Source organism: Lepisosteus oculatus, chromosome 24 (assembly GCF_040954835.1).
Source record: "Lepisosteus oculatus isolate fLepOcu1 chromosome 24, fLepOcu1.hap2, whole genome shotgun sequence".
Taxonomy (NCBI): Eukaryota; Metazoa; Chordata; class Actinopteri; order Semionotiformes; family Lepisosteidae; genus Lepisosteus; species Lepisosteus oculatus.
In genome coordinates, this window is record NC_090719.1 from 2,069,294 (window position 1) to 2,096,985 (window position 27,692).

General features: G+C 52.2%; 1 protein-coding gene across 1 annotated transcript in view; it reads right to left on the bottom strand.

Annotated features, from left to right (window-relative positions):
• Positions 1-1,974: 1,974 nt before the first annotated feature.
• Positions 1,975-27,692, bottom strand: part of LOC138224954 (whirlin-like) — a 50,068-nt gene continuing 24,350 nt past the window's right edge. Inside the window, 11 exon segments of the mRNA XM_069183282.1 lie at positions 1,975-5,688; positions 9,271-9,393; positions 11,143-11,321; positions 12,110-12,647; positions 13,778-13,849; positions 15,454-15,660; positions 16,579-16,791; positions 23,207-23,243; positions 24,238-24,446; positions 27,260-27,339; positions 27,342-27,384. Of these exon segments, the coding sequence (XP_069039383.1) occupies positions 5,506-5,688; positions 9,271-9,393; positions 11,143-11,321; positions 12,110-12,647; positions 13,778-13,849; positions 15,454-15,660; positions 16,579-16,791; positions 23,207-23,243; positions 24,238-24,446; positions 27,260-27,339; positions 27,342-27,384 (1,884 nt within the window). The 3' untranslated portion in view covers positions 1,975-5,505.

The window sequence follows — 27,692 nt, forward strand, 5'->3', positions numbered from 1 at the left end:
GCAAGGTTACTTCCCAAACACACACAGGCTAGGGCTGATTGGGTCCTCTAGATGACCACTTTAAGAGTATTTGGGGGGGGGGTGTTATACAACTGGAGCAAACTGTACTGGCTTGCCTTCGTTTCTGACCATATTGCTCTTAAAAGTATTTCCCCTGGCGATGAACGGACACAGGTCATGACGCTGTATGAGACACGCCCACAGTGGGAGTGACAGTGTACCAGACAGCCCATAATTAACATTTCTTTCAGGCAGCATACCTGAATAAGAGCCGTCCTGAATGAAACCCAGTACAGGATTGATATCCATTACAAATCACATTTTACATTTCAAAAGAGAGCAAATTTAGAAAGGTCTGGAGCAAAACCCAGAATAGACCGTGTTCCTCCAGGACCAGTTTTGGACCGCTGGCCTAACCTACAACGCGCACAGAACCTGCAATACCCACGGTCTACACAAGGGGGCAGCATTGTATCATTTTACTGCATCATATTGCAGATGCTCAAAAAGTTTAGAAGACTTCAATTAAAACACATTTGCGTGTGTGAGACAATTCCTTTCCCCCAAAAATCACCGTATGAAAAAAGAAACCTGGGAGAAAGTTAATTTGAATAAAAACCTTAGCCCGTAGTGTGTGCTGCTAGTTTTAAACTACAGACTCAAGTAGTCTGCAGTGGTCTATACAAGTGCTGAGGAAGAGAGGTAAGAGCAGGGCTAGTTTTGGCTGTTGTGTCTTGCAGCTTGTTAGAAATCTCTCTCTAGAAAAGACCCTGCTGTTCCCTGACTTGATCCAGAGATGTGTCCAGGCTGGGACAGAACTAGACTCTGCGGGAATAAGTCCTCTCTGGGTCTTGTCTCACTGCCGGTTCAGAACAGTTTCACTGGACCTACGCTTCAGTGCCTTTGAGGATTTTGAATCAGGTCAGCTCCCGGGCTTCTCTGTTCAAGACTAAAGAGATTGAGTTCCAGCAGCCTGCCAGTGCAGGACCTTTCTCTACTGTCCAAAATGTGCCTGCTCGCTGTGCTCTGGACTGCTTCTACACCAGCCCCATCTTTTCCATATCCTGCTGATCATAATTGCTCTAAACCGGGGTTCCGTGCACTCCCAAAAATAAAGTTCACCTCCGAATCTCTTCCTCCTCTTCGACGGCAGTCCTCGGTTCAGAAAGGGTATCCCGCAACTCGCGGGATAATGGCGCAGTTATCCACTTGCTCCCCATTGATCGCGCTATAATTTCTGTGCGCTGCAAAGTGCTTTGAATTGATTTCAGTAGCCGACTAGAAGTGTCAGATACGGTAAATGTCATTTCGGCTCTGGGCTGTGTGAACTGTGCTGCAGACCGAAGATCACTGCGCTTGGAAGAACACACACACACACACGCACACGCACACACACGCACACACCCTTTCTGTGACGCCCAGCTGGGCTGAGATGTTTCTGCACTGTAAGCTTGCCAAAAAGCATCTTTGACTATGACGGTGTATGTTGTGGCTTCGCTCCTTCTCAATCATTGCATCCTGTGCTCTGGGTACAAAGGAAAAACATCGTCTTTCGGGAAGCCAGTTACTCAAGCATCACGATTTCTGAACCTACGACACAACAAGATTTATTGATCTGTGCTATTAGAATGAGAACTGTAGCGTCCAGACCTCTGGATTACAGGGGAGGTTGTGACACATGGGTCTGATCTGCTTTATAGAGACCGAAGCCTTCCTACTACTGCTTGCTTTGCTGTGAGAAATCAGTTCCTTGTCTTCTGCCTCTGGGGCTTGCTTGACGTGTGGACACTGGGGCTGTAACTGCACTCTTATCATGTATTACAGAGGCTTGACTACACCAGCTCCTTCAAACAGGACACAATTAATCACCAAGCAATTAAACAATGAAAGGGCTGGGGGCGTCTTGGAACATATATTGCCGAATGTCTGTATGTAAAAATGCTAAAGCACAAAATGAACACACCCCACCAGATATGACTGTTCAATCTTTATTGGAAAATTAAACGCACTAATTCTGTATAAATACAATGACGGCCGCAATAATTTACAGAGCCCCATATTAAACTGTACATGTGACATGAAGACAGAGAATTCAAGTGGCAGTTTGTTCAGACCAGGACTGCGGAGACAGAATAAAGATTAAAATGAGTAAAAAAACAAAACATTGGTTGATGACGAAGCAGCACGCACCTCAGTGCTGAATATGACCTGAAAACGGACACGTTCGGAAATCCGTTCTCATGAAGGAGTCTTTTAACACTGTGTGTAATTATGCTGTGCATGTGTGTAATTCTGTGTGCTTGTTTAGTTGTGCATGTGTGTAATTCTGTGTGCTTGTGTAGGTGTGCATGTGTGTAATTCTGTGTGCTTGTGTAGCCGTGCATGTGTGTAATTCTGTGTGCTTGTGTAGCCGTGCATGTGTGTAATTCTGCCAGACTGAGGAAAATAAAAGCTGTCAACAATGTTGCAGCTTGCAGACAAGACAGGGAGCTGCACCCTCAGAGAGGGTCTCCCCTGAAGCTGCAAATCTGCACACCCATCGTTTCTCAGTAAAGGACAGAGAACGCAAAGGAAAACACTGCCAGTGATGCCATTCCCTGTTCTCATCTGCTCCCACCCCCGAGCGCCCGAGAGCCTGTGAAGTCCGGAGGGTGAAGACAGAGCAGAGCCGCAGTCTTGACTGCTGATGAATTAGCCCCCTAATGAAGCCCCTCTCCACCCCAGCATCGAAGACGTCGCTGGGAATTCACAGCTCAGGACACGTGACGGAGAAGGAACATGGAAATCTCTCAGTTCTCAAGCTACCGAACAGCTCAGAAAAACAATTCCCAGTCTACTGGTATTTACATTTCTATTTCATATATTATCTGATATATTACTGTAATTCATTTATTTCTATAAGGGAAATATTCATATTTCTATATAAAATACATACTTTATTTTTTCACCTGGAAGTAGGCGCTTCTGCAAAAATAAACCTTCTGCGCTAAAGAGTCACCTCCACCCGTTTTACAAAAATACAGCTGGGCCTCACGAGACATCTTCCTCGGCTTCACTCTGCATCATCGCTTACTCAAAACAGAATCTGCTTCCCCGGTCCCCCGGCCAGCACCGGGGACGTCTCCTCGTTTATAACCCCCTAGAGGAGGCCGGTTCCCCCCCCACCCTGGAGCCTGGGGTCACAGGGCGGAACCCCCAAAGTGCAGGCATGAGCGAAATCCAGCTAAAATCTACAATAATCGATCGATCACTTCAGAGGAGCGGGTCTGTGCAATCATGAGCCCGTGTCCAGCTGCATTCGCCTCTCACCTCACTATAAATCTGTACACCTGTAAATACATAGATGTCGGCCGCAGCTGCAGGTGTATGTACTGGCACCCTGTACCTGACGTTGTTCACGGTATCATTGCATCTAACGTTACCACTTGCAAGGATGCATTCAATAACACCGTGGTATCAAATATACAAGAACACCGACAAAGATGAGTCAAACAGTCCATTCCAGCGAATGAGTGAATGACCTTTGATGCAGCGAGGGGTGCCAACACGTACAGCCGATGACTGCTATATGTAGATACAGTACAACTGTGTGTATTTGAAATGTATATATGCATGCACATTTCCATCACAAGAACCACAGATACTCTCCCTTTTGGGAATGGGTAAGGAACCGAACGTGAGGGCTCGGGCTCAGACTCAGGGTTAGGTTGGGGGGGGGGCTGTAGATTTTCCAAACCATTGTTAAGCCCCCCATTGTTAAGGTTATGCATCAACCCCACTCAGACTGCCACCCTGCCCATGACTAAACGATAACGCCCAGGGATGAGGCTCACACCCCTACACTCACAGGGGGGTGCCCTGTTCCCTAAAGGCTACGAAACACGCGATGTGTCCCCCCCCCAGCCTGAGCCCAGCTCCCTAACCCCCGTCCAGCACCGGGAACAGGGGACACCCCGTTCCGATCGGCCGGCGGTCCGCGACGGCCCCCCCTGGCCCGGCCCCCTGTCACTTGAGATGTGGGGGAGCCCGTTTTTTTGATAAAGTGCCAGTGTCCGTTGAGTCACGCCCACTCCACGCCGGTGCGTCATCCTCGCAGGGGAACGAGCTCCTGTGTCGGTGTTCTCTGCTGTTCTGGCTGTGGGTGTGGATTCACAGCAGCGCCCAGAGTCATTCTGAGCAGCAGCAGACAGCGCTTCTCCAGATAAACACTGTGCGCGCAGAAATGCAGGAGCTGACACATGAAGCAAGGCAAATAACCAGCCCTTGCCTCATTAAAACCCATCATCAGAAAATTAAACCCTGCGGTAGCAGCCTAAGGCATCGTATTAGACATTTCACAGGCTATACCCATGTAATTTGTGTACATATATAAAGAAAGTATATATGGATACATGATCTCCTTTTCTTTATATGTGCTTGACGCTTTTAAACTTTAGGGAGCCGATTCCAACAGCAGTGCGATTGAAACTGAGCCATGAAATCTGACCCACATCCAAAGACATCTTAGAGAAACACAGCACCAGCCGGCTTTGCTGAGCTCCATGGTGCAGCTCCATGCTGCTGTGTACCATGTCCGTCCAGAGATCTGAGGCACGGAAACACGAGTCACGCTGGCGCCCCCTGCTGTCCACTGTCTATGCCCCTGGGTCAGTGCTCCCCGCAGACCCTTTGCACTTGGGACCAAATTTCCTGCCGCTACTTTGCGGCGGTATTTGCAGTTCTGCGAATATGCCAACTCCTTTCATTTCACGAGCTGGCCTAGCAATTTTACAGAAATTCATGTAATCGACGGAACGACTAGCTCGGCCTGACGTATTCATCGTCTGCTGAAAGTCAGGATTCAAAAGACGCACTTGACCGAAGCACGGCAGATACAGAGCTTTTCCTGGCCCGGACACAGGTCCCTCCCTGGAGCCAGTGGCATCTCCTACAGCTCCCCTTCCAGGCGTCTGCCAAAACTCACTCCAGCTCAAATCTTATGCTTAAACCTCAGGGACTCCATTAACCCCAGCCCTTCACGACCCGGCACAGCAGGCCTCTCTCTCCCAGCGCCAACGGATGTTGAGGTCTGCTGTCAGGTCCGCACACTCCTCCCCTCGGCCCGGCGCAGGGCTCCACACTTGTGCAGCCCCGGGGGGCAGGACTCTATGTCTCTGTGCAGACCAAGGCGCGCTGGCTGTGGAAAAAGAAGAAGGTTCGAAGCACTGACCCTGACCCCGGCCTGAACCCCGCAGCTCAGGAGCAAGCAGATTCCCGTTCCCGAGCTCGGGTCCGGATTCGGAAGGACAGCGGCCGGAGTTCCCGTTGGCCTCTTCCCATCAGCAGAGCTGTGCAGTCTGGGCACGCGCGCACACACACACACGCAGACACCCAATCGCTCCCTCGTGGTGTGGCGCTGGCCGTTGTCCTGTTCTCCCAGCTCCCAGCCACCTTCCTCCTCCTCCTCCTCCTCCCCGCCGCGGTCAGCGTCCGAGCGCCCGGTCGAGACGAGCTCGGCGGCGCCCCCTACAGCGCGACGTTGAACTCCGTGACCAGGAAGTCGATGTAGTCCCTCTCTCTGGTCTTGAAGGCCTCGGCGATCATGCGCGCCGCCTCCCTGTGCTCCCGGCCCCTCAGGGACACCCCGTTGACCTCCAGGATCACATGGCCCACTTTCAGCTTGCCGCAGTTGTGGGCTGAGCCACCCCTCTGTGGAGAGAGGGGGGGAGAGGGACCTGTGTCATGGACAGCGACAGCAGGATGTGACTCCATGTAAGTGGAAACAATAATAATAATAATAATTCCTTAAACTTATATCGCGCTTTTCTGGACAATCCACTCAAAGCTCTTTAGAGGTAAATAGGGATCCCCTCCACCACCAGTATGCAGCCCCACCTGGATGATGCGCCAGTCCACTCCCCCCACACCAGCTCTCAGTGGGGAGGAGAGCAGAGTGATGGAGCCAGTTCAGAGATGGGGGGTTATTAGGAGGCCAGGATGGGTAAAGACCAGGGGGAAATTTGTCCAGGACACTGGGGTAACACCCCTACTCTTCTCGAGAAACACCCTGGGATTTTTAATGACCACAGAGAGTCAGGACCTCGGTTTTACATCTCATCCAAAGGACGGCACCTTCTTACAGTACAGTGTCCCCGTCACTATACTGGGGCATTAGGACCCACACAGACCACAGGGTGAGCGCCCCCTGCTGGCTCCACCAACACCTCTTCCAGCAGGCTCACACCTGCTGAGCTCCAGTGGGTCCAGAGACGTCTCTCTCATCCCTTCAGAACGCAATTCCCCCCTCCCCAACGGCACTGAATTACTTCATTCATGTCCGAACTGAAGCAGCCTGTGTTGAACTCAAACTTTAAAAAAACCACGCTCTACAATTACTCGCGGATTTCAAGTTATGGCTTCCTCACAAACAGCTTTATCGGATCAACTGCTGGCTTCAGAGCAGAAAACAATTAAAGCAGCCTAATGAGCAAATTAAAAGTTCTAGTTCAACAATCAATTAAGTCACCCACAGCACAGCTCCCACTGCAATCAGAAGACAGCGTGTTCCCGGGTCTCAGGGTTAAAAATAAAGAGTCAAGAAGAAGTACATTTAATATTCAGATGATGACAGCCCTTTTACCCACTGTCATTTTGATTATTATTATGGAATATGTCCAATAAGTGAGAACTGTAATAAAAGTCGAAACAGAGCCACATTCAATTAAGAGTCTGCTGCTCTGTGATTCATTGGGAGATAGTGATCTGGCTGACAGGACGCTGACATGTTAATCCCTGCTGCATTGATAGCACTCCATTGAAATGCAGGGCCATTGCAGTGCTCACTAAATAAAACCAGCAGCCGCACAGACAGCAGGGCGGGCTGGCCGCGGGCCGCTCGGGCCGGGCCAACACCGCTGCCCAGCTGTGCTCGGCTCACGCCAGGTCTGCGCGTGATCTCGGCTCTGCCAGTGGGGGGCGCTCTCTCCACAGCTCTCATCCGAATCCGATACTTCCTTCCTTTCTGTTGTTTTTCACCTCCTTTCCCTTTCACCTGCACCTCTTCCCTTCTCCTGGGAACATTCCTCAAGAATACGGGAAGAGGCCAGTTAGCCCGTCAGCCTAGAAAGACGTCCAGTGGGCAGACGCTGTCAATGTCTTTCAGGATCTGGAATATCAGCACTGAAGAGACTCAGGTTCCTGCTGCCTGTCAGTTTAGTGGACCTTCACTTCATCCCAGGGATCTATCAGAATTGTTCTCTCCAGATTTATTCCAGAGCAGTTGTATCTCTCTTGTAAGGTGGCGACTAGAATCCTGTTATAAAATTAACTGATTAAATTGATTGAACTCTCAACTTTTCTAAAGATATTTTTCTAGGATGACCTGCAGGATTCTGGCTCTCCACCCCTGAGCTTTAGCAGAACTATACTCAGTCCTGATCCTGCTGCTGCTTCTTGGCTGTTGGGTCCTGGGTTCAATTCCAGACTGGGGCACCTTCCGTGTGGAGTTTGCGTGTTCTTCCCGGTACCAAGTGGACTTTTCCCAGATGCTCCAGTTTCCTCCCACATCCCAAACACATGCAGGCCAGGTTTGAACTGACCCTTCCCCAGTGGCCTTCCCTGGTGGGCAGTTGTCCAGTCCAGAGAGTGATCATGTCCTCTCAGTGATCAGAAACCGTTAACGTTCCTGGGTGCCTGTGTGTATGTTTTCTGTTTATTCCTTATTTCCCATCATCAGTATACTGTAAGAAGAGATGGACCTCCTGGTTCAAACAATAATGACCATAACAGTATAATGAGTTAAATTGATTTAAGAAGCCTATATAACCATACAGTATATGTTAAAGTAAAGAAAAATCTGTGCAGAATATTTGTCCTAGCTGCATAAAAATACGTACAGTACACCGCATGCGTGTGTAAGGACATCTGTCCTGGCTCCTCGCTACTTTTTTTATCTGCTGATAAAAAGACTGTAGCAGGAAGGTGACCCTGCCCTGAGCTGTGTCACGATCCGCGCCGAGCCAAGGGAATTGATCTCCGGGTTTTATTAAATTGAAAGTCAAACCGAAGCAAAATAAAAAAAAAACAACAGCAAGCAGGAGACACCAATCCCCAGCCCCTCCTGGGCCCTGCTCCGGGCTCCTGCACCAAATCAATGCCTTTACACCCGTAAGGGCTCAGGCCTTCCAGTCTGCCCCGACGTGCAGCAAAACGTTAACGCACGGAAAACGATGAATGAGCACTAATTAATGGCGACACTGGACTGACAGCTCGTGCCTGCAGCCAGGAACACTGGGCTTCAGAGGGAAACAGGGATGAAAGCATTTCATTGCTGACAACCACGGCGGTATGCGGTGTTGTGGTGCATTGATAAATAAACCTTGACTGATGGATTGAAAAGAGACATTTGCCAGGGACAGATATCAGATTCCCACTGAAGAGCAATTGGATCCACTCCAGACCGCAGTGCTACACACTCGTTTATAAGCCAACATGCATAAACCTGTAAATAAGGACTGCGTGCTTTTTATCATATTTTGAGCACATCCGCAAAATACCGCATCATACACATTACAGGTACTATAGACCTAGCAGAACTGTACGACCGGGAATTCCCCTCTGCTCAACGAGAGCGCCGAGCTCGGCATCTTCGAGCTCCGAGTGCTGCTCCCTTCAGACTCCGGGAGCACGCAGACGCTGGAGCTGAGAGGAAGGGGACCCTGAAGATCAGTCTGGTGAGGATCTTCCAATCAATAAGCTGCTGACACACTGAGCGGCCTCCTCTCATCTCTGGAGCTTATGAAGAAAGTTCGGGGGGGGGGGGACAGCAGCCAAGGTCAAGCCGACTCGGACGGTCAGTCATGAGCGATCCCTCCTGGACTTCACCTCCTCTCCTGTAAATACTGGACGTGATCCCCTTCTCTCCCTCGTATACGTCTCCATGCATCCCACCCCCCACCCCATCTCCCCCTCTGCAGCTGCCCCTGGGTCACCCCTCTCTCTGCAGGGGGGTCCCAGCCTGACCGTCCTCTGGCCAGGAGGCCAGCCCTCTGCCAGGCGGGTTCAGCCACATTTCGACTGAACACTCCAGGATCCTTCCAGTACCCTTGATTCCTGGGTGGCTGTTATTCCTCGTGAAGGAAGTTTTCTTGTGCTTGACAGCACAAGGGTTTTATGTCCCCTGACTGTCTGACCCTGTTAGAGGGCATTTAGGAGATGCCTGGTGCTATGAGTGCCTCTCTGCCTGGTCTCCTCACGATAGTGCCCTGCCCTGCTGCCCCCCCCGCCCCTCACCTGTATGGTGACGATGCGTGGAAGGGGCTGGCGAGTGTTGGCGCCCCCCTCAATGGCGATGCCCAGCGTGCTGGCGCTCTTCCGGACCCTCACCAGGGTGGAGGTGGGCTCCAGGAGTCCAGGCTGCGCGCACACACAGACACACAGACACCCAGACACAGGGCACAAAAAAAGTCAGAGATCAGTGTCCTCCCACACCACGGTTGCTGCAAGACCTGAAGTGGTCACACAAAAAACAAGGATTTGCAAAGCTTTAGGGACACAGGCACAGAGGTGCACATTAAAACAGGTAACGCCAAACTCTGGGGAAGAGGTTTTCAACTTAGCATGTGTGTCTGTACTGGTACAAGTATCATTTCCCACCCATACAACTCACACACACTGGCATTCCTCTACACATCCATTAATATCATTACGAATCAATTTGATTTCGCTATACTTCTATAATTTATACATATGGGTGTGTTAACGGAGCCATCTGAGTGAATCACACTGCTCAAGAGCTGTGCCCCACCCTGGGATTTGAAGAAGAAGCCGATTCAGCTTCAACTGAGAGACAATCAAATGTATCTTAGTACAAGACTGTAAAAATACTGTATTTCCTATTGCATTTTCATTGACTTTAAAAGTACAGTCGATTGTGAAAGACCACAACTGAAAGGCACTACATAAACGTACGCTTGATTGATTGGCTGGCGTAGTGATCAGCTGAATGAAAAAAACCCTCATCACTGTGAGCAGCAGCAGAGGGGGCTATCAGAAGCCGTGGCAGAGGCACAGGGCCTGAGGAGGATGGGAGCAGGGAACAGCATGCAAACGCACGCCTGTTGGAGCAGAGCAATTGTTGAATCGCACACGCCTCATTTGCTGTCCCTAACGAGATAACGAATCTGGATTGGGATGGCTCCCTTCCAGCCTGCCCCCCTGCCCACACACCGACACGCCGGCTGGGTCTCACGCGGCCTCCTTCTCACCACGACAGACGCCCCGTCAAGGGATTCACACCGACCAAATCTGCCAGAGATCTCAATTTGTTTACATGAAAACAAATTAACACACACCTACGCTGTCTGCCTGCTCCATTTAACCCTCAGCGGGGGAGAGTCTCAAATATTTCTTCAAATCCAGAAAAACAAAACACTCTCTCCAAGTAACCGTAGCTCCTGTGACAGATTTCCACAGTAGGATGGCCCAGTAATTTGTCGGCTCTTCAGCATGGCTACACCATGTTTAAAACACATACAGGCGGTGCACCTGTACCTGATTTTACCTCACAGGGGAGGGTGGGAGGTCAAGAGGCCAGAGGCCAAAGGTCAGGGGTCAGGGGTCACACTTAGCAATACAGGTGTGCTGGTGCTAGAGAACCCCCCCACCCCATTCACACACTGACTTTCATTCACAGCTGAGATAATGGGCTCTGAGAGTCAACTTCAAGATGAAACCGAAAGAAAACAAATGAAAGATTGTTCGCTGATAAGGACCTCAGGTTAAACAGGCACAAAGCTTTGCACACCCAGCAGTGTGCTTTCAGAATAAACTGGCTTCAGGCCCCTGCAGGCGGGGTGTGGGCTCGCCGACCTCGCTGTGGAGGCCCAGGCTGCAGTGAAGGGTGTGGCAGGGACAGGTGAATGCAAACAGAACATGAGCAAACGAACAGAAGGAGAAAAACAAGTTTAGATGAATCAAGAAAAAATCTTCGCTCCGTGAGACAGCTGGACCGCAGCGTAGTGCTCTCTCCCTCCTCCGCGGCCTCGTCTCGCCCTCCACTGCTGCCCCTCCCCGAGCTCATCACTCACACCCCCCGCCTCCACCCCTCTGTCCGTCTCCCCTTGCCTTCCCATGTACCGCTCCTCCCCTCTCGCCCTCTCTCACCGGCTTGCCAACAGCTCCCTCCCCGGCGCCGTCTGCCCCCGGCCCCTCCCGGGGGCTGCGCGTCTTGGCTGGGCGGGGGCTGTTGTCCTTGCTGTGCCCGCCCGTGTCTGCGATGTCCACGCCGCTGTCCTCGCTCAGCGTCTGCCCGCTGTCCGAGAGGGAGAGCGTCGCTCCTGCTGCTGGGGGTGGAGGAAGGGTCAGCTCTCAGCACGCAGACAGTCAGCATCAGACATACACACTGAGAGCACAGACACACACTCATGCACATACACACAGAGCACACACACTCATGCACATACACACAGAGCACAGACACACACTCATGCACATACACACTGAGAGCACAGACACACACTCATGCACATACACACAGAGCACAGACACACACTCATGCACATACACACAGAGCACAGACACACACTCGTGCACATACACACAGAGCACAGACACACACTCATGCACATACACACAGAGCACAGACACACACTCATGTACATACACACAGAGCACAAAGACACACGTGCACATACACACTGAGAGCACAGACACACACACACACACATGTGCACATGCACACTGAGAGCACTAACAGACACACACACACGTGCACATACACACTGAGAGCACTAACAGACACACACGCATGTGCACATACACACTGAGAGCACTAACACACTCGCATGTGCACATACAAACTGAGAGCACTTACGGACACACAGTGATGCAACACCAAGACACACACTCACATACAGCTCCAAGTTAAACAGTTAGAAAAAGGCACAGGGGCATGTTTGTTCCTTAACATTCCTGTGCAGGCTGGAGGTAAAGAGACATGCATGACGAATTAGGCAGTAATTAGAGCTGTTTGAAAATAATTGACGTGATGGGGGGAAATGGTCCTATTAAAGTCCCTCCACAGGAAGTTAATGCAGTGCCCGTTGTAGGCTTGTGCCCCTGTGTCCCCTACCTCGGGCCTGGGGCAGTGGCCGAACCTCGTTCACGTCCGGCTCTGCGTTGGGGCGGTGCACCTCCACCATCACGAAATGCTGATTGGACGCCGGGGAAGAGGGGAGGGGCTTGTCCGGGCTAGAGGGGGCAGGCTGGGCGGGGTGTGGCAGGGGGGGCGTGGTGGTCTGGGGGGGAGGAGGGGGGGAGGGGCTGGGGGACAGGGGTTTGGCCGCAGCGGATGTGGGGGACTGCACCCGGGGGAAGGGGCCGATGGGGTGCTGGGGGACCAGGGAGAGCTGGGGTGCCACCTCCTTCTTCCCTGGGGCGTGAGCCTGCGAGTCCGCGCCGCTGGAGGCCAGGGAGGCGGTGTCGCTCTCGGCGGGGGAGTCGCGCGCCGGGGCGGTGAAGAACAGCCCCGACTGCGAGGATTCGGACGGCGAGCGGCGGGGCGGCTCGCGCCGGCTGGGGCGCCGGGGCGGGGCAGGGGCAGGGGCAGGGGCAGGGGGAGGGGGGGGCTTGAAGGACGGGGGGGAGTCGGTGACGGACCGCACCTCGTCCTGAGAGAGACAGAGACAGGCCGGTCAGAGCGCCCGCCGCCCTCACGCCCTCCCCCCATCGCAGCGGGGCCCCCAGCAAGGGCAGCCGGAGTGGACCGGCTCTGCAGGTGGGCCGTGCGGACATCCGCCACGCTCAGACACCCGCTCGCAGGGCCACAAGCTGACCCTGCATTGCGCTCTGCAAGGACGCTGGGCTCCAGTTCAGCACTTCCTCCACCGCCAAACCTGCAGTGTCGGGGTCCCAACACTGCGAGCGCCGTAGCAGAATACGTGGCACTTACAGGATACCTTTCCAGGCTATTTTTTGGTTCTCCACTTTTTGCTCAGTCCACCTGCCCTCGTCTCTTGTCTCACTGTGATTGGGCAGGAGCTAATTAACATTCATACCCACAACTCATTGCGACTGTATGCTCTTAATTTTCTTTCTACTAGTGCCCTTGTCTCTGTGCGGATTTAATTTAGAGCCAAAAGCCTGGAGGCCAAGAAGGACGACCTCTTCTCCAATTTGGACCACGCAGGAAGATTTGTGTCACCAGATCAACATCCCCCAGTCCCAGTTTTTTTTTAATGATTACAAGCCACTAGTAGTGCAGTGCACAGGGTTGTTCAGACAGAGAATTAAAAAGAACTTAAAAAACAAGCAAACCAGGAAATGCGCGGAAAGAAAGAACACAGGAATGGAAAACAAAATATGAGAAAGATTCACTTGAAGGAACAGAACCAAAAGAGAGACGAGCGTAAATGTGGAATGATTTTTCACTGTTAACGCACTCGGTCCAGTACAGGACACTCCTGCATGCTGTCTGGTCTGTCCTGGCAGGGGACAGCCATGCGGATCTCAGCGCCCTGCCTGGTGAGAAAAGACTAGCTCTCGTTTGTGGGTAACAGTCTGCACTTTGGAGTACCCGAGTCTCCATAACTCCTTCCCTGTCTGCTCCAGGTAGTCAGCGCCACACATACTCCACTCTCCCTTACACCCCAACCTTCCCAACATCTCCCTCCCTCGCTCCAACCCAAACTCTTCATCCTTACCCCTGGTTCCCCTCTCCTCCTCCTCTCTCACTCACACAACTCCTCTCTGCTCGTGTCCCCCCTCCAGAAGAGTGGGATTCTGGGTAGGATGAGCTCACCAGAGAGACATCAGGCAGGTCGTCCATGTTCTCCTGCACAGTCTCGCTGCCCCCGTCCATGATGCTCTCGTTCTGGAGAGAGGGAGAGGAACGGGGAAAAGAAGGTTAGATCAGACAAACCAGAGAGGCGCTGCACCTGGGTGTCCTCGGTTAGGGCTCGGGAAAGGCTCAGGTATCAATCCAGATTTGGCACCAATAGGATCAGTGATTGGCCAAGGTATGAAGATTGGGTTAGGAAGGCACTGGCATTAGAAGATGTCAACTAGGATGAAGAGCAATGAGCGACATACAAAAGATGTGTCCTTCTCTGCAGTGTTATTATATAACCGCAGCTTAAATCCTATACTAAGAGGTGAAAGAAACTAGACCTCTTTAATCCTGGACCAAGAATGCGACCAGGAGACTTGGATTATGTATTCAAAAGCTTGAAGGGCACTGTCAAGATCAATCCAGTATCGCGTATTCCAGATCAACAGTAAAGGGCATCAGGTGAAAATGGGAGAGTGTGTGAGTAGGAACAGAGAACAGGCTGCACATGGGAGTCTGGTACACGCTGCCCAGCTGTGCTGCTGAATCACACAGCCTGGACCCGTGAGTTGGTGACAACATAATCAGTTGGATGTGCTATTGGCCTCCTCTCCTTTGGCGCCTTGCTTGAGTTTTTACACTTAATCGTTCAGGAAATCCTCAGAAACCTGTGAACAGTTCAAGCCCAAGATGACAGTTTCTGCAGTGCCTGAGTCTGGTCGATTTCATGCTCGGTGTCGTGCACCAACACACCCTATCTCCGCTCCCAGGCTGATCCTGTGAGTGCGACAAGGGTCTGACTGCTGTTGAGCATCTCTGCAGCGATGGCCCATCAACACATCAATACAGCAGGCCAACCCAGCATGCACTTCTGCACTGAGCAAACGCCAGACGATCCACGACAGTGGCCAAAAAACGCCGAAAGAGACAAATCCTTTCAGTGGAAGCAGAGTACATCACAAGACAGCCACAGTGCAGGATCTCAAAAGGCAAAGAGGGGCTCAGGTTCGTTCAGAGAGAGGCAAGAAGCGAAGGGGTGAGAAAGAGAGAGGGAGGGAGAGAGTGAAAGAGGGAGAGATACGGAGGATAGCACACAGGAGAGCATCTCTGCAAACACTCCGCACGTAGTAGCATCACTGTCACCGCACACAGAGCAGGGGGTGGAAACAGGAACACACACACCCTCAGGAGCACTGAGTGTGTGTGTTGTGTGTTGGGAGGGGGAAGGTGAAACAGGGGCGACTATACCTCCATCAGATCTATCAGCCACAGCAGACGCTCCTGTGGGGGGGGGGGGTCAGAAAACAGCACAGAGGGTCCCATGGTTAAAGGCACATTTAAATCTGTCAATCCCATCTCCACCTGGAACAACTCTTCCCATCCCTGCAGATAACTCTTACCCGATCTCCACGGCCCCTACCGCCCCCGGCCCTGACTGGCTTCGTTCAGTCATCATTCGAGCAGCACAAAGGCAGAGGCGCACAGACACACAGACCAGCAGGACGAAGAGCATGGACACACAGGCTCCGGGGAGCAGCATCACACACACAGACAGACAGACAGACAGACAGGCGGGAGGGCTGGACCGCCGACGGCTCAGGCACACATGCAGACGGCCCGCACTGGACAGGAAAGGCTGTCCCTCGTACCCGTGCGGAGCTGAGGGTGGTGGAGGTGAAGTAGCTCCCGGTGGAGGCCAGGGTGTCGGGGTACGAGACCAGAGAGAAGGAGTCCGCGCCCGCGGCCGCGGCCTGGCGCGCCTTCATGCCCTCGATCTCGCGGCGCAGCACCAGGCTGTCGAAGCGCTCCACGTCCTGCGCCGCCAGCAGTCCCCGCACCTCCGACAGCAGCGAGAACTGCGGGGGGGGGCAGCACAGGGCACAGACCCGTCAGCGCGGAGAGATGGTTCTACTCGCTGATCAGCCCGCAAGTTGCTTTATTGAACGCCTGGCTGTTTGAGGGATTACCTGATTGATTTATCAGTGGGGCAACTGACTGCCCAATGGTTCAACCGATCTGTAAATTAATTCATAATAATAATTGCTTACACTTATATAGCGCTTTTCTGGACACTCCACTCAAAGCGCTTTACAGGTAATGGGGACTCCCCTCCACCACCACCAGTGTGCAGCCCCACCTGGATGATGCGACGGCAGCCATAGTGCGCCAGAACGCTCACCACACACCAGCTCTCAGTGGGGAGGAGAGCAGAGTAATGTAGCCAATTCATAGATGGGGATTATTAGGAGGCCATGATTGGTAAGGGCCGATGGGGAAATTTGGCCAGGATGCCGGGGTTACACCCCTACTCTTTTCGAGAAATGCCCTGGGATTTTTAATGACCACAGAGAGTCAGGACCTCGGTTTTACGTCTCATCCGAAGGACGGCACCTTTTTACAGTATAGTGTCCCCGTCACTACACTGGGGCATTAGGACCCACATGAGCCGCAGGGTGAACGCCCCCTGCTGGCCCCACTAACACCTCTTCCAGCAGCAACCTTAGTTTTTCCCAGGAGGTCTCCCATCCAGGTACTGACCAGGCTCACACCTGCTTAGCTTCAGTTGTGAGTTGCAGGGTGATATGGCTGCTGGCTATTGGGATCGAATTGAATGGTTTTAGCTCACTGGCTTGCCAATTTCGTCATTGATTTGCCGTTACTACTTGAGAGAGAGAGGTTAGGGTCATTAGTGGCTTTATTGCTCGATTGAGGGGCGACCTGATCAGCTGAAGTGATCGATTAACAATGATGAATGGGACCGGCGGTGCCCGTACCTTAGCGTGGGTGTTGAGCAGCTCGAACAGCGCCATCACCAGCTGCTCCACGCCGATGTGCCCGTCGCGGTACTCCTCCAGGTAGTAGGCCATGGTCTGTCTCTCGGGCTCCGTCAGCAGGTGGCGCGCCTGCTCTTCCAGCATGGCCCGGGACTGGTTCACCAGGCTGGACAGCGTCACCTGAGAGCCCGCCACCCCCTTGTAGAAGACTGGCTGGAGAGAGGGAGAGAGGGAGAGAGCAGGGCAGCTTGGAAACTTTATTATTAAAAAACACGCATCAAATCACTGAACTCTTATCTGCAAGAGCTTTTTCTTTTTAACGAACAGTCAGATTTAAACCCAGGAGAAAGTCATTCCAGCATCCATTTCTAAAAACCTGGAACAATTTCAGTCACGATTAATTAAGCACGCGATTTGCTAAAATGACATCCGTGTAGACAGTCTGAGCAGAGCTTTGAATAACATATTCAAAGAGAAACTTGTATAACATATCAATCCCTAACAAGCAAATTTGTATAACGCATCAAGCCCAGTCTTTAGGCAGTCTGGGGTGATGCATAAAATGTTTTGGGGTTTTCTCCAGGACCACATCTGGAGATCCCTGCTTTGTGCCTTATCTCCTACCCCTCCCATATCCCAGCCTCCCCCAACACTGCCCCGCCCCACTCCACCCCCTCAACTGTCCCCGCCCCATCTCACGAAGCTCCGCCCACCACACCCTGCCCCGCCCACACTCTTGTAACTTGTACCCACAAGACAAAGCTGATCAGTTTCTTGCTGCATCCCCTCAATTGTAACAATGACAACCTGCCACCCCCCGCCTCCACCACCCTCATGCCACGCAAGAGCCTCGGCAACGTTTTAATTAGTTTTTAAATCAAAGACGACACTTCAAAGTCACTCCGCCAGAGGGGCTGTGAGGGTGGCTGTGTGGCAGCGAGGCTCTGAATGAACCTCATGCTGACATACTTAAGACAACACGAGTTTAAAAAAAGAACTTTTTTGCGATTTTTTTTTTGTTCGGAAATTAAAGGAGAGCTGTTTCAGTACGGTTATAGAGCTTCTGAACAGAGAAGGCTATGAAGGAACCGGATTCAAGTGTTCAAAATCCTGCAGGGCACCGAGATAAATCACCCCTGCAGACTTTTCAGAATCAAGAACAGCAGTAAAACTGCAGTTAAACTGGGAACAGAAGGCATCTCTCTCCTCGAAGAGATGTTGGAGCATGGAACAAGCTACCCATCAACACTGTTAAAGCCAGTTCCCTGCCTCCCGTCAATGACAGCTGGATCAGATCCTCTGACCTATTAGCTGCTGACAATCCAATGAATCTGATGGCCCAAATGATTCCACTCTGCTGGAAAATAACTATTGACCTGAGCGGGGGATAGACGTGTCACAAGTCAGGCGCAGATGTGAGGAGCTTGAGGAATTTACTGCAGACAAAACAGAAGCACTTATCTGGGACTGAAGGATCGATCCTTCAGATGGGCTTTGGTTCTGTATTGGACTCTGGGGGGCAACACTGAGAGCTTAAGTGTCGCCTCTCCACCAGCCTGCCTAGAACATCCGGGAACGGGACAGAGGGGCAATACTGATTCATCCTCCTCCTCCTCCTCCTTCTCCTCATCATCCTCTCATTCTGCAGCCACCTCTTCTTCCTCCCTCCCCCCCCCCCCCGTCTCTCCTCCGCAAATTTGAAATCGAAATCCAGAGAACTTTACTGGCTTGGCTAATGAGTTACAGCACTGCCAAAGGAATAACCATTAGCAACACAGTCACAAAAAAAAACAACCCCATAATATTATTATTTGAGAGCCACACTCTCCTCCAGTTCCTCCAGCTGGGGCACGAGACGCCAGCTCTGTGGGGCTCTCTCTCTCTCTCTCTCCCCCTCTTCCATATCTTCTCCTTCACTTCCCTCTCCTCCCTCCTGTCTTCCCTCTGTCCGGGTCCCTCTCTTTCAGTCTCTCCCCTCGATCAGTCTCTCTCCCTCCCCCACCTCCACAAGCCCCCACCTCCCTCTCTCTTCATCCATCCGCATAGTGTTATCTTGCAGAGAATTTATTACATGTGCCTATGCATGACAGATATGCATCTCGCGTTACAGATACACAAGGCACAACACAGCAGCAAGATGAACCAAATCCCTCCAGCTTTGAGCAGGCATGTTGCTTTACCAGGCTGTACCGTGCTTTACCGCGCTGTAAGTGTATATACCGTAACTTAGACTCCGCTTTACAGGTAGAACAAAACTCACTCTTTGAATGTCAATTGCTGCTGCAGCTGTCAGATGCTGAACACTGGTGTTTTATTTATCAGGGCGTCTGGTGCAGTGATAGCACCGGAACAGATGGCCGCGTTGTTATTTACCATAAAAAGGCTCCAGCTAGAATCGGACAGCCTGCGAGGCAGGAGCAGCTCAACACCGTGCAGAGGGACGCTGCAGGGAGGGGGGTCCCGGCGTGGCTGGGCTATTTAAACAACCCCGCCTGCGCATCGCGCCCACTGAGGTGCAAATCAAATTTCCTGCGGATCGATCGAGGGGATAAAATACAAGTGTCTTTAATAACAGTCGTTATCTTCACGGGGCACACCGCAGCCACAGGGTGAACCAATAGCCTCCAGCTGTGAGCGTGCACTCTGCTTTACCAGGCTTAAGCAGGCTGTACCCTGCTTTACTGTGCTGTATTAGGGTGTGATGAACTGTACTGTGCTAGTTGTACCGCATAGAAGTGTTCGACTTTTTGCTGTACCTTATTGTGTTATACTGATATTAAGCTGTCTAAGGGTGTACTGGATTGTCCTGGGCTGTACTGGGCTATATTGTGTTGTACAGGACTATACTGTGATTTACTGGGCTATATTGTGTTGTACAGGAGTATACTGTGTTGTACTGGGCTATATTGTGTTGTACAGGACTATATTGTGTTGTACTGGGCTATATTGTGTTGTACAGGAGTATACTGTGTTGTACTGGGCTATATTGTGTTGTACAGGACTATATTGTGTTGTACTGGGCTATACTGTGTTGTACTGGGCTATATTGGACAGTATTGGGGAGGTGAGGCAGATGAGTCACAAAACTAGGTGGATTTAGTTAATTAACCCTTAATTACCTAAATTATCAAGGTAGAGATGCTCAACACAGTCCTCAGGACCCCAGCGTGTGCCGATTTTCATACCCACTGACCTCTCAGTGACATGATCAAATTCTTAATTTGTCTAATCATTGTTTAACTAAATCTCCTCAACACGCTTGTGAACTGTGACATTTTGCAGGTACACTTGAAATCTCCCCTCCCCCCACCAGCCCCGGCGCAGAACCAGGCTCGCTGCTGTTCGGGTTCAAAACAACAACAACAACAACAACAACAACAACAACCTCCAGCCTGAACCCTGCTGTTGAGCCCAGCTCACTTGCACATCCGCTGGACATCTTGCAACGAAGCGCTGGGTGGACTCTCAGAGCCAGCCAGGGAGACAACATCAGGGGGGTCCAGCCAATCGCACCCGGGTGTCTGCTCAGCTATCCGTGACTGCGGACATGCGACACCTCCTGCCCAGTCTCTCGAACCCCTGCCCTGCACAGATTGTTTTGCAGGCCATGGAGACGGGCGGCTCAGGTAATTATACCCCAGAGGGCTTTGGGTACACCCTGCCACACTCTGCTGTAGCAGAGCGGCTCAGCTGTCAGTGCAGCCCAGGATCAATTCCGTGTTGATGCATTTCTATGAGATTGATTACAGACCACCGGACTGGAAGCAGCAGTTTTGCTGAGCTGGGAACCTTCCCCTTGCATGTTGACAGGCTGGACAAAAGCAAAACAAGGAAACACGCAAGCATAAGATACAAGAGAAATGTTGATGGAACAGCTTGGGGGGATTTTGAACTGGTTCCAAAACTCCAAACCGGATAAAATGATCCCAGCTGGCATTTCTTCTGCTGGATATGCAACCTTTTATGTGGTGCAATGCCTTTTTCAGAGAGGGCTGAGTGAATTGATCCAGGAGCAAGCAAAAGAAAGCCTTTCGAAAATCACCCTGCCAGTGCTGTATAGCTAAAGCAAAACCCCCACTCCTTTCTTCAGCAGAGCCTCCTTGTATCCAGATCATCAGACGCGACTTCTGTTCGACATTAACAGCATTTGTCATCTCCACTCCTGAGCCACGGTGCTCTGTCGCCGTCTGAGTCCCTCGAGCTTTGCAAATAAAAGAGAGGGCCTGTACTCATTCAGAATCTAGATTTCTGCCTCATGTTTCATGCAGGAGCTTAATACTTCATCCAACAGCCCCGTGGTGCTGCCTACACTCATGAGACACTATCTCTCGCAGTGACAGCCTCTTGCATTGCTGTGGCCATGCCGTTCAGCAGCTGTGCAGGAAACACAGTGAAAAACTTCACAGGAGATCAGCAGTGTGTCAGGGTGAGCGGACGGCTCTGCACACCTGCCTGCCGTTAGACACTGTGACCTCTTCCACCAAATATCAGGCACTCTGAGAGCTCCAACCCAATAACCCATTCTCAGGCTTCTAATTCAGGATCCAGCACGTCTGTTCTTGAAAGATTGCTTTCCGAAGGTTAAAAAACTCTTATTACAGATGAAAAAAGTTGCGTGGGGAGCCTGTTAAGCTCCGCTTCAGAGCTCTTGGTCCGGTTAAAATAATTACCGATGTAATCACAAAGAATCGTCCGGTTCTTTCGTAAGCCCTTTCCCTGAGCCCATATGTCAGGCCCTGCACGGTGGGCAAGGATACAATTCTCCTGGGTTTTTGAATTGGATAGCAGTGGATTTAACTAAATCTACCGTCTCTAGAGGGAGACAGAGGACTCCCCAAGACCCAAGACAGCGCCAATGTGCCTATAAAATATTGCTGATTAACAAAGTGCTTCGCCCCAGTTTCTTTGATTCACCAGTTAGATCTGGGATTGGAAGGTCTCTGCGAACTTAGCAAGACCCGACTTGGTTTTGGATGAAAAACATCTAGGCAATACAAGACACAGCAGCAACTAAGCTGAGCAATGTGAAAGCACAACTCTCTTCAGACGGAGAACTATGGGTAAACATCTGCATTCAGCACGATCCTGTCTCCTCCAATTCACATCTAAGTCAAATGCACCTGGACCCTCATGTGATCCCACATGGGCCTGTTCTGGGATCCCAGAAGAGCATGTGTAGACCGGTGAGCTGCGGTAAACTGCAGAGCTCGAAAGTGCGCTTCAGATCTCATCTCCTGCAGGAGCTCATGAGCCCAAGCGGTGGGAAACTACAACTGCGTCAGAAAAACAAAGGTCTTGCAGATGTGGGCCTGCATGTTTGCGGGCCACAGTCTTGTAGAACCCACACAGAGCCCTGTCACGTGTGGCAGGGTCATGAACTGCATGTCGGAGCTGCCTGGTGATCTGCTCTAGGGGGAGCCATCTCTCCGAGACCAGATTCCACAAGTGCCACACTAACAGGGCCGCAGGGGTGGAAATTTCAGGGGAGAAACCAAAAGCACGTGTATTCATCCGTACACACCTGCACATACAGGTAAAGGCTCCTACCAGGGCCAGAGCAGCTCACTGGATCAGAGCTCACCCTGGTTTCTGCGGTGTTCAGTGCTGGGTGGGACGCTGGGCTTTCACAGGGGTCACCCCCAGTAAAGCTGGTTCCCACTTACAGAGCTGGCTGGACTGGAGCTACTGGGGTATGGGCCGCTGACTCAGGGGTATAACAGCAGTGTCTTGAACCCACACCCACCCTGCTGCTCTGCCTCTCTATGCTTATATACACACTGCATGTCGATGCTGATAGACCAGGCTGCGCTTCCTGCCGAGAGTGAAGACAGGCTTGTTTGTCCCTTTGCCTCCCAGAGCCGGGCTGGAAGTGGCAGGAGCCGGAGCCAGGGGGAGGGAGGAGGGGGCGGGGGGGGGGACTCGCAGGAACAGGCTGCACGTCGTGCCTCTTGAGCTCTAGTGGGGCTGTGTGGAGCTGCTATTTCTGTCTGCAGCTACAAAGGCCCAGAGATGAGAGCAGGAGCTTTTTTCCATTGCTCTGAAGATCTGAAGAGCTCTGGGAGGGAGGGGGGGGGGGGGGTGAGGCTGGCTGGAGAAGGAGGGAAGGGATTCACAGTCCTGCAGGAGAACAGTGCAGGCCAAGGGAAGGGCTAGCTGGCTTGGAAGGGGATCGCTGCCTCAGAGGATAAGTGCAAGGTGTTAAACACATGAAACAAGCTCATTTGATCCCAGGATCTCATGCAACAGTTTCCTGAAAGAAGCCAGGTATCAGTTGCAACACCAAGGCTGGGCAGCTTCCCACCTCCCACCACCCTTTATTAATTCAGCTTAAGGCAAAGAAAGGTTTCTCTCTATCTTTCTTTCTGTAACTCCTCTGTGTGTCTGTCTATTTCCCTATCTCTCCACTGTTGGGCTGCAGACCTGTCTCTCTGCGTCTCCTCTCTCTCTCTGTCTGCCGAGCTGTGATCTGCACTGAAATCCGCAAGGAAGAACAGAGGCGCCGATCTATAATGCCGACGCCCTGAATTCCCACGCCCCGCCGGCCGTTCTCCGCTCGAGGAACGGGAGAACGGAGTAGGACAATGACACTGACCCCCCGCGCGCACGTCTGCGGCAAAGCATGCCTCACCTTTCCGGCAGCAGAGCTCCCCTGATCCAAGGACAACCTGCGGGAAAAAAACAAAACACGGTAAAACATCGGACAGCGGACGGAAGACCGACGGGACTCATCGGCTGTCTGCTGGACACCTCTTACAGCGCCTTCTGCCACGCCGTTGTGCCAACTGCTCTCTCGGGGCGCCGCTGCGCTACCATGCTGCACTATTCTCCATATGAGATCTTTAAATGTCTCTAGGCGATGTTTTTCAGGACCTTTTAATATATCTTGATGGCCTTTTCTATCACAACTCGAGACCCTTCAGAGAGTAAGTCCACCTCCCTTCGGGACTAACGAGACATACCTCCTTTCTTATCACAGTCAGGGTTTGTTTGAACATGGTCTTAAAGAGTACAGCCAGTGCTGGCTGAAAAAATACGGTGCCACAACCACATTCTAAGTCAAGCCTATTATTCCAATAAGAATAAGAGATAGGATGGGTAATAATAATGTCTCTTTATTAGCCCTATACAATTTCTTGCATTAGGAATTCGTCTTTTCACATACCCCAGCTTTTCTCCATGGAGACACAGACAGGGAGAGAAGCTGGGGGTCAGAGTGCAGGGTCTGCCATTGTACGGCGCCCCTGGAGCAGTTAGGGTTAAGGGCCTTGCTCAGGTGCCCAACGGAGTCCTCTGCCGGCCGCGGGATTTGAACCGGCAACCTTCCAGTCACAGGCGCAGATCCTTAACCACAGAGCCACCGCCCCACATGTGTATTCACAATAACGCATCACATTTATCTTGGCAGAGGTCAGAGCTTGTCTTAGGAGACATGGTTGGGGTCACCATGAACACTTCTGGACAAAAGGTTAGAAAGGATTCTGATGACACATGATGATGTGTGAAGATGTCTTGCTGTATTTAATCTAACCCAAGCCCAGTCACCACAGATACAGGGATATAGCGTATGACGGGCAAGTAACACGTGTCCTCTTCCATATGGGACTGGAGTGTTCCACCGGGCTGCGGAGGAGGGGGGGGATTTTAACACGGAGGCCGTACCCTGCGATGCTGCCTGTGGCACTGCTCTCGGCAATCTGCGAGCTGGCGATCCACTTGGTCTCGTCGACCACAGTGCGGGCGTGGGGCAGCCGGCCGACGTCCTTGATGGTCATGATGAGGTGGCGCGAGGACTTGAGAATGCGCACGGCTTCGTCATGGGGCACACTGAGGAAACTGCGCCCGTTCACTTCCAGGATCTGGTCTCCCACCTGCCCAGAGAGAGAGACCACTCGTCAGACTGGCACACAGAGCAGGGCCCTGGTCAGACTTTTTTTTAACACCAGAAACCAAACTCAGGCTATTAAGTGTCACACAGAGAACCGAGAAAGGACCGGTCCCCCTGACGGGAGAGATCCGAGCGCTCCTGGGAAACCCAGGCCTGTTCCGCACGTGCAGGCTTCAAAGGAAGAGCTCACGCCTCCCAGCAGCAGTGCGGCCGGGGATATGGAGAGCCATCCCCCAGGGCAGTGATCCCTGCAGTGTGGGAGGGGCTGGCATTTCGCGGCCCGCCTGCGCGCGCTGCAGAGCGACGCCGCTGACATTTCCTCCCGTGACATTCCTGCCCCGCCGCCGAGCTACAGACGTGGGGTATCGACTTTCCCTCCGTTTGTCTCAACGCTCTGCTTGATCCGAGCCGCGCTGCAGCGGGGGGAGGCACCGGCCCTCTTTATCCAGGTGGTCATGGTTTCTCATCCCATCCCAAAGTGCTTTGCAGGGAACAGCAGCAGCAGGGGGCAGACCCTGAGGAGTGATCTATAAAGGACAGCTGCGCAGACGAACTGTTTATAAAGGACAGCTGCGCAGACGAGCTGTTCATAGAGGACAGCTGCGCAGACGAGCTGTTCAAACTGCAGGAACAAACCTAGGGCCACCAGCTGCCTCCGATCTGCGCTCCGATCTGTCCCAAAGTGCTTTGCAGGGAACAGCAGCAACAGGGGGCAGACCCTGAGGAGTGATCTATAAACGACAGCTGCGCAGACGAGCTGTTCATAGAGGACAGCTGCGCAGACGAGCTGTTCATAGAGGACAGCTGCGCAGACGAGCTGTTCATAGAGGACAGCTGCGCAGACGAGCTGTTCATAGAGGACAGCTGCGCAGACGAGCTGTTCATAGAGGACAGCTGCGCAGACGAGCTGTTCAAACTGCAGGAACAAACCTAGGGCCACCAGCCGCCTCCGATCTGTGCTGAGGTTTCCTCAAGAGGCACAGCAGGCATGCCGCTACACCTCTAATAACTGCAGGGGAAACAAATCAGACTCCCGCTGCCCAGCGGTTTCATCCACTCCCGAGCAAGCAGTGCTGAACAAAACAGCACGGTTCTCACCATGCTTGTCAATGCTTTCTTACTGCAAACCAAAAACAAGCTTGAAACTGCCAGGACCAAAGAACAGCAGCTGCCAAAGCCTGGAGTGCGCGATGCTGCTAAGCACCGGGAATCTGATGCGTTTTCCATTGGCACAACAGAAATCCCTCTGAGCTCAGGAAAATACTTTAGAAAAGCCAGCGACCAATGAAGTACAAGTTCCCCGAAAAAACACCACTCCGCTCCATCTCCAAATCCCGGGCATGGCGCTCGTGATGCATGGCACACAAAGCAATTGAATTATTTCCCACCTGACTGAGCAAGCCAGCGTGTGAAATGCGATTTGTCACCCTGTTTATTAGCGATGCAGCAGGTAGGGCACGGGCAGAGATCAGGTAGGCAGAGCACACAGCAGTCGGCGGGCCAAAATGAACAGCGCTCTTATCGGCGAGCCTCTCTCCTAATGAGACAATAATTCAAGCTGCAGGCCTGTCTAGTTGGCGAGCATTAGGCACCACACTCTCCCCGGTACGAGTATGAAGCGCTACATCAAGTTTAGGAGCGGAGGTTTTGAGTGTGCCGCACTATAAATATGCCTGGGGGAACCACTCGATTCGAGGAGCTGGGAGCAAAAGGTTTTTCGCGAAGGAGACAGGAGCTAAGATTAGGGCCTGGTTTGTGGGCTGATTTGATTTCCAGAGTGCTGGTTTGATTTCTGCGTCTCCTGTCTGCTTTTGACTAGGTTTTGTTCAGCCCCTGCCGGGTCTATACTCAACCACGTCTGCGTTCATCTGTGTTAGTCTTAAACCGGGTCTTTGTTAAATCAGGTCTGTGTTAAACGGGGTCTGCGGTGAACCGGGCCTGCATTAAATTGGGTCTGTGTTAAACCGGATCTGGGTCAAGCCCATGCCAGCCATTCCACATCTGGCTGTCCGCTGCTGAGCTCATGGGATTCCAGCTGCAGGGGTGCAGGAACCGCCTGCGTTAGCCCAGCTGGGAAAGGCCCCAGAGCTGTCAGCGGCGCTTTCGCCACCTGAATCTCCAGATCGCTGTGATCCCTGTGCTTCTGTCCAGGCAGGAAGGTGTCCCAGCTCTGCGCCAGCCAGCAGGAGCTAAAACCTTCTCTCAGTCTGGTGGTTGGGGGGGGGGGGGGGGGACAGCTGATCTTTGTCACTTTGAAGGAAAACCTGGGCCGGAGGGAGGGCAGAGAGACAGGGGGGCCTCCGGCATGCACCCCCACACCGTGAAAACAGGAGGGGTGGAGAGGAAAATGAGAGAGGGGTGTATGCGCGTGTGTATATTTGTGTGTGTTTTGTATTTGTGTGTAGGGGTGGAGAGGGGATTGGGCCACATTAAGAAGTCAATATTCTACAGTTTATCAGCGAATGAAATGCAAAGACCCCCCCGGGGCTGGAGCTGCGCTGTTAATCCCCTTAGCTGTGACAGGCTGGGCTTCCTGGCTCTGGAAACTAGGGAACCAATCCTGCACAGCTCTCGCCCCGACAGCCCAGCTTTCAGACTGGACCACGGAGCCATCAGACTGGACCACACAGCTCTCACAATGATCACACCGTCTCTTGCTGATCGTCCAGCCTCACATCGCCTGCAGAGCCACACACTGCATCACACTGAACATCACCCGACAGCACATCGATCGTGCAAGCCAGCAGGAAGAGGGAGAGAGGGACAGGGACACAGGGAGAGTGGTGTTTCCCTCACCTTGAGCCCCCCGCTGTCCGCTGCAGAGCCACGGTCCACACCAGTGATGTAGATGCCCAGGGCGTACTCTGCACCCCCCGGATCATCAACCCCAGTGATCGTCCGTCATCGAGAACCAGGTTCACCTGCACAGACATGGCACTAAATCCATCAGTCAGTCAAACCAGTCAATCAAATCAGTTTTCATAAACAAATATACTTATTTTACATTGTGCTGCTCCCACTTCAAAGCACTTCCCAGGAAATGAGTCTAGATACAACATGGTCCTGTTACACTAGGAGCTACAGTCCCAGTGCAGTAGAACAGTCCTGTCACACTAGGAGCTACAGTTCCAGTGCAGTAGAACAGTCCTGTTACAACAGGAGCTACAGTCCCAGTGCAGTAGAACAGTCCTGTTACACTAGGAGCTACAGTCCCAGTGCAGTAGAACAG